This window comes from Sander vitreus, chromosome 5, assembly GCF_031162955.1.
Source record: "Sander vitreus isolate 19-12246 chromosome 5, sanVit1, whole genome shotgun sequence".
Lineage (NCBI taxonomy): Eukaryota > Metazoa > Chordata > Actinopteri > Perciformes > Percidae > Sander > Sander vitreus.
This window is the reverse complement of record NC_135859.1, coordinates 12,450,618-12,471,430: the sequence shown is the minus strand read 5'-3', so window position 1 is coordinate 12,471,430 and position 20,813 is coordinate 12,450,618. Positions and strand designations below refer to the sequence as shown.

The 20,813-nt window shown below is 41.6% G+C and overlaps 2 protein-coding genes across 5 annotated transcripts; both read right to left on the bottom strand.

Moving 5' to 3' along the window:
- Positions 1-2,148: 2,148 nt before the first annotated feature.
- Positions 2,149-11,135, bottom strand: surf4l (surfeit 4, like). 2 transcript variants are annotated; one of them, XM_078250415.1, is made up of 6 exons: positions 10,934-11,135; positions 7,139-7,325; positions 5,758-5,834; positions 5,346-5,389; positions 4,831-5,020; positions 2,149-3,749 (listed from the first exon to the last, which is right to left on the bottom strand). In XM_078250415.1, exons 1-6 carry the CDS (start codon positions 10,979-10,981, stop codon positions 3,483-3,485), a joined length of 813 nt encoding a protein of 270 aa, XP_078106541.1. In that variant the 5' UTR covers positions 10,982-11,135; the 3' UTR covers positions 2,149-3,482. The 2 variants fall into 2 exon arrangements, with proteins under 2 accessions (XP_078106541.1, XP_078106542.1); XM_078250416.1 differs by lacking the exon at positions 10,934-11,135 and adding an exon at positions 10,710-10,816.
- Positions 11,136-12,210: 1,075 nt separating this feature from the next.
- Positions 12,211-20,143, bottom strand: ciz1b (cdkn1a interacting zinc finger protein 1b). Of its 3 annotated transcripts, none has more exons than XM_078250412.1 (13): positions 20,055-20,143; positions 19,515-19,580; positions 19,037-19,222; positions 17,984-18,069; positions 16,548-16,624; positions 16,316-16,456; positions 15,876-15,970; positions 15,689-15,782; positions 15,261-15,365; positions 14,370-14,555; positions 13,709-13,763; positions 13,262-13,383; positions 12,211-12,390 (listed from the first exon to the last, which is right to left on the bottom strand). In XM_078250412.1, exons 2-13 carry the CDS (start codon positions 19,541-19,543, stop codon positions 12,337-12,339), a joined length of 1,230 nt encoding a protein of 409 aa, XP_078106538.1. In that variant the 5' UTR covers positions 19,544-19,580; positions 20,055-20,143; the 3' UTR covers positions 12,211-12,336. The 3 variants fall into 3 exon arrangements, with proteins under 3 accessions (XP_078106538.1, XP_078106539.1, XP_078106540.1); XM_078250413.1 differs by having other exon boundaries at positions 19,515-19,585; positions 20,055-20,140; XM_078250414.1 differs by lacking the exon at positions 13,262-13,383.
- Between the last annotated feature and the right edge of the window lie 670 nt (positions 20,144-20,813).

The window sequence follows — 20,813 nt, the reverse complement described above, 5'->3', positions numbered from 1 at the left end:
GCCATATTTATGTATATTTATGTAAAGAGGTGCTAAAATAATCAGTCGGTCAGGAAGTTACGGAAGAGTACGAAGCGGAAGCTAACTTTAGCGCAATGTCAGATGAGTCTATGGTCACAAAATAAGCACAGCATCTCCTCACATTTCTTAAAGAAAATCCTCTTGCACCCCCACTTCCCTGTGATATGCGCACAGAGATTTCTACACATGACAGGCCTTGGAGCGGAGAGGAGCAATCCAAAGTCATTTTAGCCTGTGCTGAAAGCAACAGAGAAGCAGTGGCAGCAAAAACTGTCCTGTCCTGTTGGTAGTGTCCTGTACACTGTCCTGTGACTCTATGACTGTCCCGGGACAGTCAGACAATGTCCTGTACACTGTCCTGTGACTCCATGACTGTCCTGGGACAATCAGACACTGTCCTGTGACTCCCATGACTGTCCCAGGACAGTCAGACACTGTCCTGTGACTCCCAGACACTGTCCTGTGACTCCATGACTGTCCCAGGACAATCAGACACTGTCCTGTACAATGTCCTGTGACTCCCATGACTGTCCCGGGACAGTCAGACACTGTCCTGTACAATGTCCTGTGACTCCCATACACTGTCCTGTGACTCCCAGACACTGTCCTGTGACTCCATGACTGTCCCAGGACAATCAGACACTGTCCATGACAGTCATAGGGTCACAGGAAAGTGTCTAGGTGTACAGGACAGTGTCTGACTGTCCCGGGACAGTCATGGAGTCAGAGGACAGTCTACAGGACAGTGTCTGATTGTCCCGGGACAGTCATGGAGTCAGAGGACAGTGTACAGGACAGTGTCTGACTGTCCCGGGACAGTCATGGAGTCACAAGACAGTGTCTGGGAGTCACAGAACAGTGTACAGGATAGTGTCTGACTGTCCCAGGACAGCCATGGAGTCACAGGACAGTGTACAGGACAGTGTCTGACTGTCCCGGGACAGTCATGGAGTCAGAGGACAGTGTCTGGGAGTCACAGGACAGTGTACAGGATAGTGTCTGACTGTCCCGGGACAGTCATGGAGTCAGAGGACAGTGTCTGGGAGTCACAGGACAGTGTACAGGACAGTGTCTGACTGTCCCGGGACAGTCATGGAGTCAGAGGACAGTGTCTGGGAGTCACAGGACAGTGTACAGGATAGTGTCTGACTGTCCCGGGACAGTCATGGGAGTCACAGGACAGTGTACAGGACAGTGTCTGACTGTCCCAGGACAGCCATGGAGTCACAGGACAGTGTCTGGGACAGACATGGAGTCACAGGACAGTGTCTGGGAGGCACAGGACAGTGTACGGGACAGTCATGGGGTCACAGGACAGTGTCTGGGTGTACAGGACAGTGTCTGACTGTCCCGGGACAGTCATGCGAGTCACAGGACAGTGTACAGGACACTACTAACAGGACAGGACAGTTTTTGCTGCCACTGCTGCTGGAGAAACACTGGCGCTTTTGCCTTGGAAATGACTTTTTTCATTTCTGTTTCCTAGTGATTTTATTTTTTGTTATATGAAATACAAAAGGAAAGCATATTTTAAAAACACCTTGTATTTCAATTTTCAAATTTTGTATTTTAAAACAAAAATCAACCATTCGTTTTTTAGTTTTTTAATACCGGTTTATGTAAGGAAAATTGAATGACCAAAAGATACACTGACCTACAAGCTTCAGTTGAATATTCTCTGCTGAGCAGTGCCCCCCTATCAGCAGCTAGTGAACTGAAGTGTTCGGTTTCTGTTTAACGGCCGTGAAAACATTTCTAGTCAACTTTTTGGGGTTTCAAGTGTTTGTCCGACAGAAACATTTGCTGAATGTGAAGCTAAAGCACTTAAAGAACACAACGTGGCGGTGGCAGTTGAGGTGGTGAAAGGAGTCAGATAGTTTCAGTTGTCTGTGTTGTGTTAACAGCACTCCCATTTTAAAATGTTACTTTTAGTATACATACTGAAGTGTCAAAAAGTTGTCCTCATGCAGCAGAATGATCCTGTCAGATAAATGTAGTGCAGTAACAAGTACATGTAGTAAAGTACAAGTTTAAAGTACATGTAAGCTGGACTAAAGTCTATACCATTTACACATTATTAATAACATTAACATATTGACATTAAATAAATGCAGAAACACAGAATGCTTCACAATGCTGGACTGGTTTATTAAACATCTTCTACAAAAACACATTATAGAAAATTATTTCACTTTGTCACAACTTTATAGATATTCAGAGACAAAACACACACCGAGAAACAAACGGCAACAAACGAGAAAACAGAAGTGAAACAGTAAAAATGTAAACCGCTCCACCTGCTGGACACGTCCAGCCATTACAACAAAAATAATATTTCATTATTTAGACTGTTGATGGGCGCTGACTGATTTCTGATGTTTCAGCTGATTTAAAAACAATAACAAGTCGAAATGTTTCTCTGTAAAATAAACATGTCGACAGCAGCATTCATACAACACACACACACACACACGAGGAGAAATCTCTGATTGGTCACTCAGAAAACTGAGGGGGAGGAAGAGGAGTGTGAAAATGGAAATAAATAGCATAGAGAGGAGGAAGTTCTGAGCAGATCTGGAGTCAGATGTATAAATCATGCATGCGCCATTTCACACACACTGAACACCACACTGACTTCAGACCAGCGTACACACAGTTTAATACAGATATCTGCAGGTTACCTTTATAGTAAAACATTGTTTAGGTATTTTTCCCAAATTCCTTGATTATTATTATTTTAGTACACAGCAATCTGTTACATTTCAATCGGGTGTGAAGCACTCTGTAAAGTCTTTCAGTATGAGCTCATTAATTAATCATCGTTAATAATAATGATGATTGAGATATCACAGCTGATGTGACATAATCGGTAAAACGTCTTTTGATGAGAGGTCGACCTGCAGACAGACAGGTGCTTCTGTCTAACTGTGCAGGTGAGTTGTTTGGTCTATAAAATGTCAAACAATAGTGAAATGTTTTCAAGTCCAAGATGATGTCTTTAAATGTCTTGTTTTGTCCAAAACTTAAAAGATATTTAATGTAATAGGATATAAAACAGAGAAAAGGAGGAAATCTCCATCTTTCAGGCTAAAAACTAAATTTTCTGCCATTTTCGCATGAACAATTAATTGTGATGGCCTCAGCAAAGTGTGTTGTTATAAACAAGCTACAGTCACCAGGAATTATCCAGCACCCTGTAACAAACAAGCTCTAATAGTTGATTTATAGTAATTATAAATACATCAGACCTGCTTGCACAATGTTCTAAAATCCCGTTTATTTGATAATATTCATATTATAGATGCGTTCTTTTTTCTTATTGGCTGTATGGGAACATTTTAAAACTTACATTTTTACAGTAAGAATTCTGGCCATATTTCAAAATAAAAGTATCTTATGCTGAACTAAAACTGATTTTTTTTTTCAGCTTCATCCTCCCCCTCCTGCTCCCCTCCTCCTCCTCACCACTCTTTCTTCTTCTCGTCCATGGAGACCCCCCCGGGCCCCAGGGCCACCACCAGCAGCAGGCCTCCGATCACCGACGTGGTCTGGAAGAAGTCGTACTTGAGGAAGTCGTGCATGGGTTTGTACGACGGGATGCTCCAGAAGGCGTTGAAGGTGAAGTTGATGCAGAGCAGCCAGACCACCAGAGTCAGAGCGGCCAGCTTGGTCTTAAAGCCCACCGCCACCAGCACGATGAGTGCCGTACCCACCAGGTTCTGCAGGATCTGGACACAGGATCAGCACGTCAACGTGAGGATTCACACAGAAACTGAAAGAGTTCAGTTCAGGATCTGAGCCGAGAGGTTAGTGAAAGAAAATCTTCCATTTGATATGTTCAAGGGTGCTCTGAATTTAATTGATATTGTCCCCTTTACATAAACATTGTGAAGGGGACAATCAATCAATAAATAAATCAATACAGATTAGTTGAGGACAAAACTGTATTAAAAAGGTCCAGTGTGTAACGGGTTTAGTTGTTCATTATCAAAATCTGTGTTGCCTGTTCACAAACTTCACAACTTCAAAAATTGTACATTTGCATTTGCATGAACTGGGGTAGACGCTCCATATTCATGCGCCATCTTGAAATACGTTAGCCGGTAAGAGACATACAGGACATACTGCTCCGATCAACTGACAGGTGCTGCTAATGCTGCTAATGGGTATCGTCGCTTCCCGGCCCCGGCAAGTTTGAAGAAGGAAACATGGAGGACCACACGTATTCAAAACCCAAATTTCGGGAACAGGAGTCTTCTTCTTCGCCCGGAAAAAGAAAAAGGATATTGAAAAGAGCGAGAGACCGGCTTTTTGAAGCATGAAGCCTACCGACTACCTTAGCTGTAATACGTACTTTGAACTGCGTGGTGCGAGAGAGTTGATCGCGATGTATGATCTCAACGCTCAATGGGAGAAATCCCTGCACATTGGACCTTTAAATAATAGAAAACCTTTCAAACTACCGACTACGTAGCCCTTGAAGTCCTGAAACATGGTCATGTTTTATCTTCTGTGAATGATCTTGTGATGTTGATCACACAGTTTGTTTCCATTGTTTTCCAGTTTGGGCTCCATAAATGACTGAATCCCCATCAACCTCAGTCGTATTTTAACATAGCATGCTGACATGCTAACTTGAACACATTGGCATGTTCAGAATCAGCTTTATTGTAATGGACTTAAAAAGAAATAGACACACAGCTGAAACAAGGACAACACAATAAAATAAACATTTTCCATGATGTACATAAAAACAGAAGCGTATATAAATATCCAAAAAGCAACTGTGTGTGTGTGTGTGTCACTCACACTGAAAAGGCTGAGGTCAAAGTGCAGCAGCGTCATGAACATGAGGACGAGGAGGACCCTTCCTCCCAGCTGCAGGAGGTGTTTCGGAGAGCTCTGATGACCGAGAGAAGGAACTCCTGCAAAGACACTGCGAGCCTCCCCCCGACACTCTGCCAGGAGGAGGAGGAGGCCTCCCCCCAACGCCAGGTTCCTACAGGGGGGAGGAGGGGAGAGGAAGCAAGCAGAGAGGGGAGGGAAGGAAACAGGGAGAGGTGAGGAAAGGAGATGGAGGAGGAGAGGAAACAAAGAGAGAGGAGGGAAGGAAACGGGGAGAGATGACTTAAAAAAGCAGATTGACAAACTTGAGTACTCAGAACTTTGTTCTGCAGAATAATTATATATATATATATATATATATGCACTGTATGATAAATGACCGTGACTGTGATTTGTGTAAGATGTTAAGATAATCATTAAAGATGGCTCCGTGCAGACTGTGGTTGTGCATGCTCACAGGTCAAAGGTCACAGACTCACCTCATGAGAAACTTTGGGTCCCACAGGATGCTGTAGGCCAGCGTCTGCAGAGGAGGAGGAAACATTAACTGTCCCTATTACATACTGTACATCCGTACTCTGATGTTCACAGTAAGTGTTTGTTTTCACTTTCTTTTGGCACCGTGGGACAAAAGTGTCCAGAGTATTTCAGTTTGGATACTGGTTGTTTTTTTGTTTTTGCTTTTTTCCCAATGTGAACACACAATGGACTGAAAAGCTGTTCATGGTTCATGCAACGTCTAAAACTGAGGACGGAAGAACAGAAAGACACTTCAAATCGGTAAACAATTGTCGGACATCATGGAGAGCTGATTAAAGGCAGAAGTTAACTCATCATGTTAGATAACGGCACCTTCACATCGTGCGTGTGTGCGTGCGTGTGTGTGTGTACCTGCAGGCCGATGATCCCAAACAGAGTGAAGCAGGCGTACTGAACAAAGTTTCTACTGAGGATTAACACACAGCCACCTGCGGAGAGACAGACAGATGTTTTTATTAAGGACATTTCTGTTATGATGATAGAAGTTTTTTTTTTGCACGTAACAGGCAATTTATTATCATGAGGCGAAGACATCCAGTTTCTCAACATGGCATCATGACTTTGCGTAAACATACACGCCACTTTCCTAAAGCCAAATGGCGTGTTATCTGTACGCATTTTGATCTATCCACGTGTATGTCTACGCTGTATACAGCGGATGTAAACATACACGCCACGTGCCGTGTTATCGCTAATGCGGCACACATAAAAAATAAAAAAGGTTGGGTTTAGGGAAAGAACATTGGGAAAGGCTTTAGTAACAAACAAAAAACGACAAACACGACGGTGACCAACGTCACACGCTTAGGGAAACAAACGGTTGGGTTTCGGAAAAGAACATTGGGGAAGGCTTTATTTTTAAAAAAATAAAAAAATAAACGTTGACAAACGTTGACAAACTGGCGAACCCAACCCTCCTGGGTGAAAGTCCTGTGTTTTACCCATCCGACACCACAACCAACCTCCCTACTTTCATACTACTCGCTACAGCGATAATTCACATGTAATGTAGGTCAATGGAGGCCAAACGGCGTTGATAAACACGCTAAAAAACAATTATACGTTTCTATAACAAGCAAAAACGGCATACGAATTGGCGTGTCATACATACACCACTTAGTGAGATCAGTCTGAGTTTCTCATGTGTTAGTTGTTCACATGTTAAACATGGTGTCTGAAGACATCGGAGGTTTGTCTACATGTTCACCTGTAACTTCTTAACATTGTCAAAACTGACAGCAACTACTGTAACGCGGACTTTCTCCATTCAAACCCTGTTGTTATTATTATTACTAGTGCAGTGTCCATTCAAAATGCTGTTTTAATCATCTGAATCTGTAAATCAGTTTTAAACTGTAAAAGTAATCACTGAACTAAGTCATCATGTTGACATTAAAAACTGGAAAACAGACACGAGTTTCCTAAATGACCAGTTTTCTCTATCTTTGTGAGGACCAGTTTCCGTTTTAAATCATCGTAGTGAGGACATTTTTGCATTTTGGCTTCTTCAAAGGACTGTTTGACGGTTCAGGTTAGGGTTATATTAGGGGTTTTGGTCAATGCATTTTTTTTTAACGAGGGTCCTCACAAGTATAGAAAGAACGTGTCCGTGTGTGTGTGTGTGTGTGTGTGTGTGTGTGTGTGTGTGTGTGTGTATATATATATATATATATATATATATATATATATATATATATATATATATATATATATATATATATATATAAATTACCCAGCTGGCCCAGCAAGTTGAGCAGGACGAAGATGTTGGCGAGGAAGTGTCCACAGTTCCAGGTGGATTCGATGTACTCGCTCTGCTCCCCCCACTGGAACCACATCCTGAACCCGTCCTCCAGGAAGGTGCTGACCAGACAGAGCCGGGCCATGTGGGGGAGGTAGTGTTTGGTGACCCGCAGGAACTACAACACAACACAAGAGAGTAAAAGTGTCAGGAGTGGATTAAACTGTGGGTTTCTGTTATACCGGGAAAATCCGTTGAAGTCTGACATGTTTAAATCTCTCCGGTGAAAATAATCCTTGATACCATGCCACTCCTGCAGCTTAACATTAAAAGCATTTAAGACACACACACACAGAGATGAGTCACCCTTCACCTCACAGTTAAACCCCGGCCTCTCTGTCTACACATCATCACTGTCAGGAGCCCTGAGCCAATCCGACTACGGCAGGTCAGAGCAGTGTCAGCCTCATTACAGCAGAGTGTGAACTAATGAGCCGTCTCCATGGAGATGCAGCTGTTTATTTACTACAGAGAGACCAAAGTGATTTACTACACAGTGTACTCTGTAATTTTAGGTTTTTGTTTTGGATAAACGTTTGGGTGTTTGAGTCCACATCTCTTCCCCCCCCCCCCCAATCTCTTTACTGTTTTTTCCAAGTTAGTGACATTTGCATAAACAAAGTGATGTACAGATAAGTGACAACAAAAGGAGCTCCAAACCCATATACTGGCCCTTCCACACACCTGTCTTCAGGTCCCTAATAGCGCGCACACACACACACACACACACACACACTTCACTATCTTTTTGGGGACCCGTCATTGACATAATGCATTCCCTAGCCCCTTACCCCAACCTTAACCATCACAACTAAATGCCTAACCTTAACCCTAACCTAACACACACACACACACACACACACACAGTGGTGGAAGATTTGTCAAGTTCAGTGTCCTGAACCCGCCCGTGATTACACACAGTAGCTTGCACCAGTTCAATTTTAGACTCAAGAGCAGAAATGGTCGTCTTAAATAAAATGTCTTTTTTTTATTTTGCTTTGCAGCCTTAGAAGCCATATCTGCGAAGGTCATGCGATGTTTACAAGTTATATAAACTTGTTGCAAAAGGTGGAGAAGGGAATACGGATTTTTAGAGATGAAAGTATATGAAAGGGCTTGGGAACGGAAGTCAAACGCGTCTACTACTCGTCCGCCATCTTCCAGTCCACATCTTTTGTAATCTCATTTTAATCTGTCTTTTAATCTATTAAATCATAATTAACATTCCTTCTACAGATATGTTTCTTAAGAAACAATAGACATGTTTTTCTTCCCTGTCTGACAGTATCAAATTAACTATGTATCATATTTAAAACCCTCTAAAGCCTACATAGACATGTCCAATTGCCTGGACATATTTTCTTTTATATTTTTGTTATATATGCAAGTGGTACACATCATATGATTCAGGGAAACCTACCCTTGCTTTCTGGTGCAGTTTCAAATTACCATCATGCATTACTATGTGTAGGCATATCATATTTGACATTAAAAAAATAAATAAATAGGCCACATAAATACCTGTGAGGATACAACCTTCTGCTGGATAACAAGGTAAACAGATACACAGGATTGCACTGAAAACACTTTGCCACTTTGAAAACACTGCCATTATAAGGTTTAGGTGCAGCACCCGAACCGTTTTGGGCACCACCTAAGCTGAATAAATGTAAAATCAACGTGAGCATCAAAACTTAAAGACTCTTTTCAGATCTAATGATTGTAGTTGGGTTAAAGAAGTCATTACTTTGCAAGTTTTGTCTTAACGCTTTTTGAGTGTCATTTATTTATCACCTGCTCTAGCTTTTCCAACATTTTAGAAACAGCTATGGTAGTAATAATAATGGTCCACAATTATGTGAAACTGCATACTTTTTAATTTAAAAACGTAACATCTTCTTGAGGGAGGATCCCAAACCCTCCCAACAAATACATGCACCTAAGTCTTTCACAAACCGAGGGTAAACACTGCTGGTGTGATCAAATGTAATTTTGGTTTTCACTGGCAGCTAGGGTTGGGCATCGTTCGGATTTTAACAATTGTGATTCCAATTCGGGTTCTTATCGATTCTCTATTCCGATTCTTTGAAGGGCGGAGTTGAAACGGGTCAAATGCCTATTTTCACATTTGCCGTTTTACAGGGCTTTTTTTCCAACGTCAAATAAAGCTCCACTAGAGCGCTGCTGACTGTGCTCCAAGGCTGCAACACAACAAGCGCCTGGCCGCTTCGGAAACCAAAACTTGTGCATATTAAAATGGGAAGCGATGATCGAATTTGAAACCAAATCCTCTAAACGATTCCAATAAAAAAACGATTCTACTGGAATTGTAATTTTTGAAACGATTCCAAGTAGGAATCGGTTCTCGATGCCCAATCCTACTGGCAGCTGAATAACATGCCTCTTCTCTGCTGCTGAATTAAAGCGGTAGTGAGAACAGGAGACTAGCCTGACATCATAATCAGAGTGCGTATGTGGCAGCCAGTCAGCTTCAACATCTTCATCAAACTGCTTCCCGTAAAGCTGCTTAAATAAAAGCAGGAAAACTACAACTGTAAAAGTAAACATGATGTGCAGAAACCACAGTGTAAAACAGCCAGGCAGAAACACAAGAGTGCAGCAGCAACAAATGAATCTATCGACTCGAGGCTGTGATGCAACAATAAAGCTGCATAGCCTATTTCCGCTGTTCTGAGACACCGTTACTACCTGTTGCAATAGTATGAACATTATTTAAAATCTACAATATTCAATTATTAATAATTTCCTTTTCGTTTGATTTTTGCATAATTCTGTGATAGAAACTAGCATTCAAATTTGTTAAATTACGTTCTTTATGGCACAACAATCGGCACACCAGAGTCCGATGAGAAAAGCATGTCAATTTTTCCCACCCTTCTAGTCTGCAGACTCACATCGGGTAACAAATAACTTAACACAACAGTTTCATTACTAAGATCTATTCGTCCTTTCGGCATACGTGGAATTGACCATAACTTCTTCCAATATTCACAAATCTAGAACTGACTTTATATTGTTCCCCGAATCTATCTTCTTATGGAACAGCCTACATATGTTGTGGAAGCAATTATCAAAATAACTTCAAATACGATTTAAACTCAGCAAAGAAGAAGAATCGCTTTCCTTTTTAATAACATGGTCTTCGAAAAATTTAAAACCTAATACCGGTATTTCCCGTCTCTAAGATTAAGGGAACGTTACACCAGAGTCCGTTTAAAACTGCACGTTTTAAGTTTCCCTGCTTATCCGCCGACATTCTTAGCTGTTAGAAAACAACCGAGGCCTTGAGCACATCATTAGGAGCCACTCCTCACTTCGGCATACAAGTAATTTGACTAAATAGCTATTTTCGGTGTTTCAGTATAACTTTATTTTCAGACAGACTCTCAGACACCTACAATCTGCCTCCGCCTAACTAACGTTAACGTTACACAGTAAAACAATGTATATGCTTCAAAAGTTCAACAAAAGTTGATCTTACGCGAACAAAGTGCTGTTTGGGAAAATCTTCTGTAGGCCGAATTTACCGGAAGACAACACAGATTTACCGGAATGTGCACTGTGTACAAAGCTCCATAAAACTATCAGATTTTTGAATGGAATTCGATAGCAGAAAATATCCGGACAACCGCGGTCTGCCAGTCAGGTCCCAGCCCCTGTCTGTGGCCGGTTCAGGATGTGTGTTTCCCGCGGAGAGGAGCTCACCTGGTCCGCTACATCCTCCGCCTGGCTCATCAGGTCTCCGTGTCCCATCTCTCCCTCCGCTGTTAAGGCACTTAAGTGCGGAGAAACGGCTCCCAGCTCAGGTTAAAGTCCGGTGAGACGAGTCCCGCGGTACGGCAGTGATGATGATGCTGCTCCGCTACTGCCTCCTGCGATCCCACAATCCTCTGCGTTCAGCGGGGACAGCGCCCCCTCTGGACGCGACAGGGTGAGGCATGCCACGTGTACGGAGAGTGCCTGGAAATGGTTACATATTCTCTTTTTTCTTTTTTAAATGAAGTATAATTTAACTAATAAAATAAAACATTAAATCATGTGTGGCTGTGACTTTTCACCCTCACCAGAAACACTACAGATGATTTCAAGGTCATAATGTTTGTTTGTCAATTTGATTGTTTCCTGTATGTCTATCTTGTATGTAAATGTAAAATTATTATATATTAAAAATTAAAAATAAAAAGCACAAAAATGGTCCCATGTGAAAAGAATAAAGAGAAAAATAAATGTAGAAATGTAAATGAAATGTTTGCCAGATCAAAAGAACCTATGTAGCAGTCATGACTTCAGGATTTGTAAATGTCTGGATATACAAGTGTTGCATACATTTATTGTTGGTTTTAGTCTCTTCAGGACAAGTGATAATAAGATAGAAAAGAGAGAGAAAAAAAACAACTCACAAATTCACAAGAACCCCCCACTTTTTGTCAAGGAACCATGTTGCTTCACTCCTTCAACCTTTAACCTCATCACACTACAGACACCGCCACTTGCCGTGTAAGCCTACAGTAGATGACCTGATCAAATTATATTTCGCAATCGGATTCAGCAATAAGGAAATAGTTGTGATTTTAGCCCATAATTCTCATAAGCATCTGGACTTTAAAGACACATTGCTAATTGGGCCTATTCAAAAATGTTGCACCAGGAACGCCATGTACAGATGCAAGGATATCGTTATATATAGTTACATCTGCGGGCAATTCAAATGGGATTTGTGGTACAGCAGGACACATAATACACGGCAAGCAGCGGCATCTGTGGTGTGATGAGGTTGATCCAATACATATATTAATGGCCTAATACGCCGTTATATCCTTTTTATAAACTATACATTTAAATATCATGATGATGATCATGATGAGTTTCGTGACTTCATTGAGACATGAAGCTGCAGTTCCTCTAACAGCCACCAGGTGTCAGTGAAGAGGCATCTCAGTGTCACAAAACATCCAAATATAATCCAATGAAAACCACACAGGTTGTGAGTTGACCATATTTGTTCCCGTTTAATGTTTTCATTATTTTGGAAGAACATGCCTGTTCTGTGTCTTTACAGCAGTATCACCTGGATACAGAGATGCATTGTGGGATACAGTGAGAGTAGGTCAGGTGAGAGCAGATCTGTCCTGATCTTCATGTGTTCTCTTAGCTCTGTGGCTCTGAAAAACAAAACGACACATTCAGCAGAGTGTGTGTGTGTGTGTGTGTGTGTGTGTGTGTGTGTGTGTGTGTGTGTGTGTGTGTGTGTGTGTGTGTGTGTGTGTGTGTGTGTGCGTGCGCACGTTCGTTTATCTTTGTGATGACAAATTTGAGAATAAGACCTAATGTTTATTGAGGTAATAAATCAAGTGAGAAGTAGGGTCATTTCCCCATAGACTTCTATAGAAACAGACTTATTTTTGCAACCAGTGAAGTCGCCCCCTGCTGGAAATTAGATAGAATGCAGGTTTTAGGCACTTCTGCGTTGGCTTCTGATGAGAAGATTGACGATTTTGGACAAGAGGGAGGAGTGAGGGAGGAGCTGCTTACACTCTACGTTACGTTGCACACTTTCACTGGCAATCACATCATAGCCACGCCCTAAAACACCCCCTGCTTTATCGGCGATTTTAAAATCAACGAGACCATAATTTAAAAAATGGACATCATTCTGTGTTGCAGAAGACTTAAAACTAGCGATTGAGAACATAAAGTCATTATGAAAATGTTTACTGAGGTAATAAATCAAGCGAGAAGTGGGTCACTTTCTCATAGACTTCTACAGAAACCGACCTCCTTTTGCAACCGCACGTGTCGCCCCCTGCTGGAATCCAGACAGAATGCAGGTTTGAGGCACTTCTGCATTTGCAGCACTTCGCCGAACCGGATGCGTTGTCCGTTAATATTAACAGTCTATGCTGTAGACCTGGATGCTCTGTCCATTACTGTTACAGTCTATGGGTTTAAGGCTCAGGTTCAGGTTGGGGTCAGGCATTATGTCAGGGAAGGTCTTCACAAGAACAGAAAGACAAATGTGTGTGTGCATGTTACCTGCAGGTTGAGGTAGTGCGTGTGCGTCCTGCAGTGTGTGTGTCGTGCTGTTGTCTCTCTGTAGAAGAACTTATTACAAAGTTGACACAGGAAGCCAGAAACAGGAAGCACAAAACTACTTCCTGTAGAGACGCAGATACATTTATTGTTTTAATATTAAGTCAATATTATTTATATATTTAAATTTTAATATTAATTATTATTTGGAATATATTTGTTTATATTTTATTTCCTGTTTCAAAACTGGTGCATTATGACGGTGTAAATAGATACTAACAGGAAATTCTCATAAATCATCAAATTACAACATTTTAATCAAAGGTCAAACCTGTATACAGCTGTGTACTTACTCTGTACTGACTATTCTATAGATACAGTATACTGACTAGACTGACAAACAGCTGTCATACAGCAATAACAGTTACTATAGTAACGGCAAGAACATACCATATGTGGTGTGGGGGTCATATTCCTCCTTGTCTGTTTTCTGTGTGTCAGCTGCCTGCACACGCACACACACACACACACACACACACACACACACACACACACACACACCTCAGTTTCAACACAAGTTCATTTCTATGTTTGCAGTGTTGGGAGAGTTCCTTTTAAAACGTATTCCACAACAGATTACTGAACACATGCCCTAAAATGTAATTTGTAAAATATTCTATTAGATTACTCAACTTAAGTAACACATTATAAATACTTTGGATTACTTTTGAAATACTTTAAAATCATCATGCTGAGCTCATTGTATTCTGTTACTCCCCAACCCTGTCTGTTTGACACATTTCATAAAACAACACAAACATGCTGAGTGACCTTTGGCTAAGGGATACGGCTAACAATCTACATCTGGATATATATTTTTTTTATGCTATTACGTTTCACAGATTGAATCTGTTTTTGTGCACAAATGCAATTCGACTGCATACGTACTATCACTGTTAGTGATGAAATAAAACACAAACATCCAGCTGAAGCTTCAGGTCGGACTGAAACTCACTTACACATCAGCAACGACAAACATTACAGTGATTGATCAGCCGGCACTAATGTGTGAGCATGAGAGCCCTGCAGGATGAAACATGACGCTGTTCACCTGAACGTTTGGTTGTACCACCGACACTTCCTTCTCTGCTTCTTCCTTTCCTACACTCTCTTCTTCTTCTTCTTCAGCTACTTCTACTTCTTCTACCTCCTTTTCTTCATCATCCTCCTCTCCCTCGAAGCAGCCGACAGCATCCACTGTGATCAGCTCTTCCTCCTGAGCCTCATCCAGGTGCACCTGGGAGGAGACAGACAGAGAATCAAACTCACCCTCGCCCCCTGTTTATCATCGTTGATGTTATACTGTTGATTTCAGACATATTCAGACAGTTGGTCGTGTTAATACTTCTTCTCTAAAGGCGCTGACACACCAACCCGATTATCGGCTGTCGGACAGTCTGGCGAGGTCGGTGACTCAAGTCTGTTGGGTGTGTCCCGTGCCGTCGTCCGTCGGAGGAGCTGTCGGCCTTCATTTTGGCCGACCCGACATAGTCAGTCCGACACAGGGCAGTCGGGACTCACCCGGGAATGGCGAGCGGATGAGCCTCTCAAAATCTGACGAAAATCTTTTAAACTGACCTCTGTCGATCTGAAATGAAGACAGATTCAGCCACTGCATGGCCTATTTCTCGCTTAAAATGTTTTCAGGAACACGTTTCGGTGAACTATTTTAGTACAACATGAGATCATATTCTGAACAAGCCGCCATGACCCACGTGATGCGTCCGTCCTATCAGCTGCCGATTTTCATTTTCTGGGATACAGAGAAGCGCCGCCTGCTGCTATGGAGACGTATAACACTTCGCGCATGCGCAGAGCATACGCTTGAGGCATTTTTTTGGACCTCAGGGACCCGACTGATCAGTCCGACTGCCTTTTCTGCCGACGGTCGGCCGTCTGGTTGGTGTGTAACAGCTCTAACATGACCCTGCGTCCTGCTGACCTGCTCCTTGTGCTCTGCAGACTTCATGTGCTCCACGAACTTCCTGGGAGTCCTGAAGTGACGTTTGCACACCGGACAGAAGGGACGACACATCTGCTTACACATCTGGAGACAGAGGAGGAGGACAGTGATTAATGAACCTGCTGCTTCCCGTTTTCTTGTGATTGTATCCGAGGTGCAGCGTGTCGCTCTGCACTGATGGAGTTTTCCATAGTGTGGGGGAGGGGGCTTACTTAGCACTTACTTATACTTCCTACAACTTCTACAAAATAAAAGCCTCCTGCTGGTTCGCAAGTGGAGAGCATTTCATGTGAAGCAGCAGCAGGGAATGTTCGGTTTGAATCAGCAGCCACGACCACGCAAACCCTCTGACCAATCAAGTCCAGCGGTGTCTGTGATGGTGTCTGTGATGTCATCAGTGTTATTACCTTGTGTTGTTTTGTCCGTCGATGGACGATGATATCACCGCTGAAGTGAGTCTGACAGGTGTCACACCAGCGCTGCGGTTCAGGCAAACACCCCCTGGATGACAAAGATGGAGCAATCAGGATGAGTGTGTGTATGTGTGTGTGTGTGTGTGTGTGTGTGTGTGTGTGTGTGTGTGTGTGTTTATACCTGTTCTGCAGTGTGTGTGTGTTGAGGCAGATAGAGTGTGTCATCTCCTTCAGTTTCCTCAGGTGTTCTGATCCTGCCATGTGCTCCTGAAACAACTGGACAACACGCGCGCGATAAAACATCAGGTATAATAGGAAACACTGAGCGGGGAACATTTTACTGCACAATCAATACTTTTACCTTAAGTACTTCAACTACATTATGCTGATAATACTTACATATTTATACGTCAGTTCACGTTTCAAGTTCAAGTTTTGACTGCAGGACTTTTACTTAGTTATGTAGTGGAGTATTTTTTACAGTGTGGTATTGGTACTTTTACTGTTGGAAAGTCCTCCAGCCTACCGAATCATTAACCTGAGATCTGATCTCAGTGCAACAATGTGGAGGCGAAGTACTGCAGTATTAGAGTCCCGGAGGAAACCTGAGGGGTTTCTCACCTGCACAGAGCGACAGGTGAGGTCACAGACGTGACAGTGGAGTCCACCTGTCTGTCTGTCAGCTGTCCTGTCTGTCTGTCCGAACTCTCTGCTCTCACTGCTCTGCTGGATGGTGACCTTTAGTGAACTCACACTCTGCAGCTGACACACACACACGCGCACAGAAATTATTACAACACTTATGTGCATGAGTGATGTCATAAACTGAGATGACATCAGAGTGTTTCATCACCTCAGCTGCTCTGCTGTCCTCACTGGGCTCTGCTGACGCCGGCTGTTCTGGAGGAGGCAGTCTGGACGAAACGCCATCTAACAACACACACAAACATACACACATTTACGATCAGGATTATACAAACATATAGACGTTACGTTCGCTTAGGAATAATGTTACGAAATGCATTTCATCAGAACTGTGAAGGTGTCACATATGATGTTTTAATAAGGGTAACAGTAACAAAACTAATCAGTGACATCTGTAAGGTTTATGCTGAAAGCTCACCACAGCATTCATAACTGTATGTAACTGTGTTATGAATAATTATAATATCAATAATGGATATGCAGCTCTGTTGCATCTCATTTCATCAGAAAAACTGTAATAAAACATATATTTACATGAGTGACTGACAAAGACATCCAACATCTACTTCTGACAAGCTCTTCATTTGAAGCAGACCTTAAACTTCCTTCTCCTCACTTCATACTTTGCTTTTTACACAATAAACACGTACGTATCTGTAACTGAACTATAAATCGTACTAATTGGAAACACTAAATTCCATCTGTAGCAAGTTCAGTGTTTGAAACCAGCTCAGTGTGAACATTATGAACAGCTGTTGTTTATTTTAGAGCAGATAGCAAAGGTAGCATGCGCTTTATACATAAATCACATATAATGCAATTTATGACACTTACTGTTAACCTGCTTGCTTACATTTTTTTGTTTGGTTTTTGCATCTTAACGATGATTATTTTTAGTTTATTTGCGGCCTTTCCTGCTTTGTACTGAGCTACTGCACAACAATTTCCTTCTGAATAAAGGCTTATCATACCTTGGCAAGTGACTGCACCACACACCCACACACACACACACACACACACACAGCACCTGGATGGGTGTTGTTTTGCAGGATGTAGCATTGCATGTTTTCCTATAGTTTGTATACTGATAGTCTGCCTCGTAAGCCCGTTTGGGCTGGAAGATACTACATCGATATCAGAATGCAGACCTCATCATCTAAAGAGATATTTGTTGTTGGACATAATTTAGTCCATCTGAATGTCAATAGATTTTAGCACTATTTAGTAGCACGTATTTTCCAGTATAACATTTTCAATTTGAAGGTTTATCAGCAGTTAAATCTGCAGGAAGTCTGGTCGCATTGCAGCCGTGTAAGCAGCAAAAATCTAAGTGTATCTTCATAAACTGATGATCACAAAAAAAGAAAAAGATCTAACCTTGAAGTTAAGTAGGTGTGAGGTCTCAGTCATGTTTATTTTCGGGTAAGGCAAAGATTAGTTTGATGAACAACTTTTTAGGCCACGGTTTTGCTCGCTTATCTAAAAAGTGACGAGACGACGAGAATGTGCATCAGGCACACAACAGTCTGGAGGACGTAAGGCCCCGCCCCCAGGGGGAAATACGTTTTTAGGGGAGTCCTTCACCTGCTGTGGCGCAGCTCTCACTTCCTGGTTGACCACATGACCCTGGGATTTTCTCTCTATTGGTCAGAGCTGCAGCCTCTTCAGTTCTGAGGGAAACATATTTATTACAGTGATGATTGTGGTTCAGAGTCTCAGAGTGCTGATAAGAAATAATAACAATAAACGTTATTTAGCACCTTTCAGAAAACTGTTCCAAAGTTCTTTATAATAAATACAGAACACATTTAAAACACAAAAAGACGAAAACGATTGATGTGTGAGCACTCGCAGCTCTTTTCGACCTCACGTCTCTGAAGCTTTAAATTCACTTGTCAGTGTATTAAAATGCCCATATATAGATCTAATTAATACTAACTGCCGTGAGTTTAATATTTACCGACTTTATGTACAAACAGTAAAGTGCTTTTTGTTTGTTTGTTTCTCCTCTGAAGTGTTTGAAGCAGGAGAGTGACCGCAGCTGTTTTCCTTCTGCTAATATTTATTACTCAGGAAATACAGTTAGTAATAAATATCAGGTTCCAAGTGAAGCTGCTGCAGTTGATCTGTTAGCGCATCAAACATTAAGCTGTTCTGTGGATACAAAAACAGAAACACTTTAGAACATCTGAACTAGAGCTGAAACCATTAGGATATTCATAGATTATGAGTCGATTGTCTGTTGACAGAAAATGAATTAGCAACTACAGTATTTTGATAATTAATTTATCGTTATAAGTCATTTTTATTAGCAAGTATTACAAAAACTCACTGGCTACAGCTTCTGGTTCCAATATAAATATTTTGGTGTTGGTCGGATAAAAACAAGATATCACCATGAAAACTGTGACAGACAATTTTTCACTAATTTGTGACAATTTTGAGACCTTTTTTCAGAGCAGATTGATCAATATTGAAAATAATTGGCAGCCTTAATTTGAGCCCCGGAGACATCCACTGAACATCTAGAGCAAGAACATATAATTGTTCATATTGTGTAATGACGAGGCTACACTTGGGTTTCACTCACAGACTGGATGGAGAAAACAGAAATAAATAAAAAAGTCTCAGACTGACCGGTCCAGTCTCGCCCTCTTTGTCTCTCCTGAACCTTCGTCAAGTCCTGGGTCTCCTCTCTCTTCTTCTGTGGTGATGGAGCTGTGGGGATTGTTTCTGTCTACCTGCTGAAGGTGTCTCCTGTGTACGGGGCCAACAGGAAAACGAACCCACGTCACACTGTTCCCTGCAGCAGGTACAAAACACCTGAGGGGAGAACATTAAGACAAGTCAGTGAAACCAGTGAATACAGCTGATCACAAGAGAAGAAGCTGCATCTGAAAACTCAAAAGGAACTTTCATTATCTCACAATTATATTCTCAATTACTCAATTAATTGTTTTGTCTATAAAAAGTCAGAGGTGGAAGAATTAGTATAGTATACTATTAATACCACTGTGTGACTCAAAGCTGCACCTTCTACCAGTGTGATTACAGCAGAAACCAGTAAGCAGCCAACCATAATAACCAATAGCCAGCCATTGCAACCAGTCCTTACCGGTCTGTTCTCCGCTGCTGTTTGACCATGTTGAAGACCAGTTGACTTCTCTGCACCAACACTGACCTGCACTGATAGAAGAGTACACAATAGCTTAATTTTGTTTCGTTTACAAAGAACTACGTTGAAAAATAAAATATAAATATCGTCATTGATCCACTGCCCAAATCCTAAAGAGACTTAATTCTTACGTAAACTAAAACACAAAGGTATAGTAAATAAGAAGTGACTGGTGCTTAGTATGTAAGTCGAATATACTGGCTACTGTTAATTAGTAACATGTCTTAACTTAATTATTATAAGGGACTGTACTCGGTTGATAAGCAGACAAACTTTAAAGTCGCCGACTTCTAAAAGAAATATCGCACCGTCCGTGGTTTGGCTAACGTTAACAGGATAAAGCGGCTTCGACCAACAAACAGAGAGCCTGGCTTTAGTGTTTCATGTCCCTCTGTTGTTTGGCAGAGATTAAAGGAAGAGCTCATATCAGAGTAAATACGTATATTTGATGTAATTACAGATGTATTTAGTTAAACGTACCGCTCAGCAGAAGCTAAAGCTAGCTCGGCTACATGTAAACACAGACTTATTCACTGTTTGTCTCGGAGCTGCTCTGTCGCCCCCTGCTGGCCGGGAGGAAGACTGCGGCCCTCTGAAGAGCAGCAGCCAGATACAACCAGATACAAAACTGCTGTTGGAAAAGCAATTATACATTGATACACCTCAGTTTTTTAATTATAACGCGTGTACGTATATACACACGTGTTATATATACCTATAATTACCTTCTAGGCCTATTTGTATTTTACATGTTCCACAACATTTATTTTGATTGCACTGTTTTCACATTTTAAATTATTTAAACACCATAGCCTACATTTTCACTACCTCTATTAGTACATAATATATTAATAGTGACAGCTCTGTGTAGTAGTTTTGCAGCTACACTATCACTTCACTGCTGTTTTTATGTTTCTATTCTTCATTTCTGTGTATATCGTTTTCCATCCATCCATCCATCCATCCATGTGCTGTTTGTGTGCACAAATGTGTAAATAATGAAATAAATCTAGTTCTGACTTGTTTACTATGGTTGATTGTGTGTTTTCAGGCTCCAGGGGAGAACTCTGATTGGCTGGTGAGGTCTGGAAGTTATTTCAGGTTGCAGTGAATCTGCTGGTATTTCCTGGATTCACTCAGCAGACAGAGAAGCTGCAGAATTGTTGGTGGAACAGGAACACACTAACATGCAGGACCGTCTTTCAGCTGTTTTCTGCAAACATAATGTCCCGCAGACAT

Coding starts and splice junctions, on each gene's coding strand:
- surf4l (XM_078250415.1), bottom strand. CDS start 10,981: ATGGGACACGGAGACCTGATGAGCCAGGCGGAGGATGTAGCGGACCAG. Junction 7,326..10,933: donor CGGAGGATGTAGCGGACCAG/GTGAGCTCCTCT, acceptor GTTGTGTTGTAG/TTCCTGCGGGTCACCAAACA. Junction 5,390..5,757: donor TTGGGATCATCGGCCTGCAG/GTACACACACAC, acceptor CCTCCTCTGCAG/ACGCTGGCCTACAGCATCCT.
- ciz1b (XM_078250412.1), bottom strand. CDS start 19,543: ATGGTCAAACAGCAGCGGAGAACAGACCG. Junction 19,223..19,514: donor CAGCAGCGGAGAACAGACCG/GTAAGGACTGGT, acceptor TTCTCCCCTCAG/GTGTTTTGTACCTGCTGCAG. Junction 15,971..16,315: donor TCACCTGTCGCTCTGTGCAG/GTGAGAAACCCC, acceptor CGTGTTGTCCAG/TTGTTTCAGGAGCACATGGC.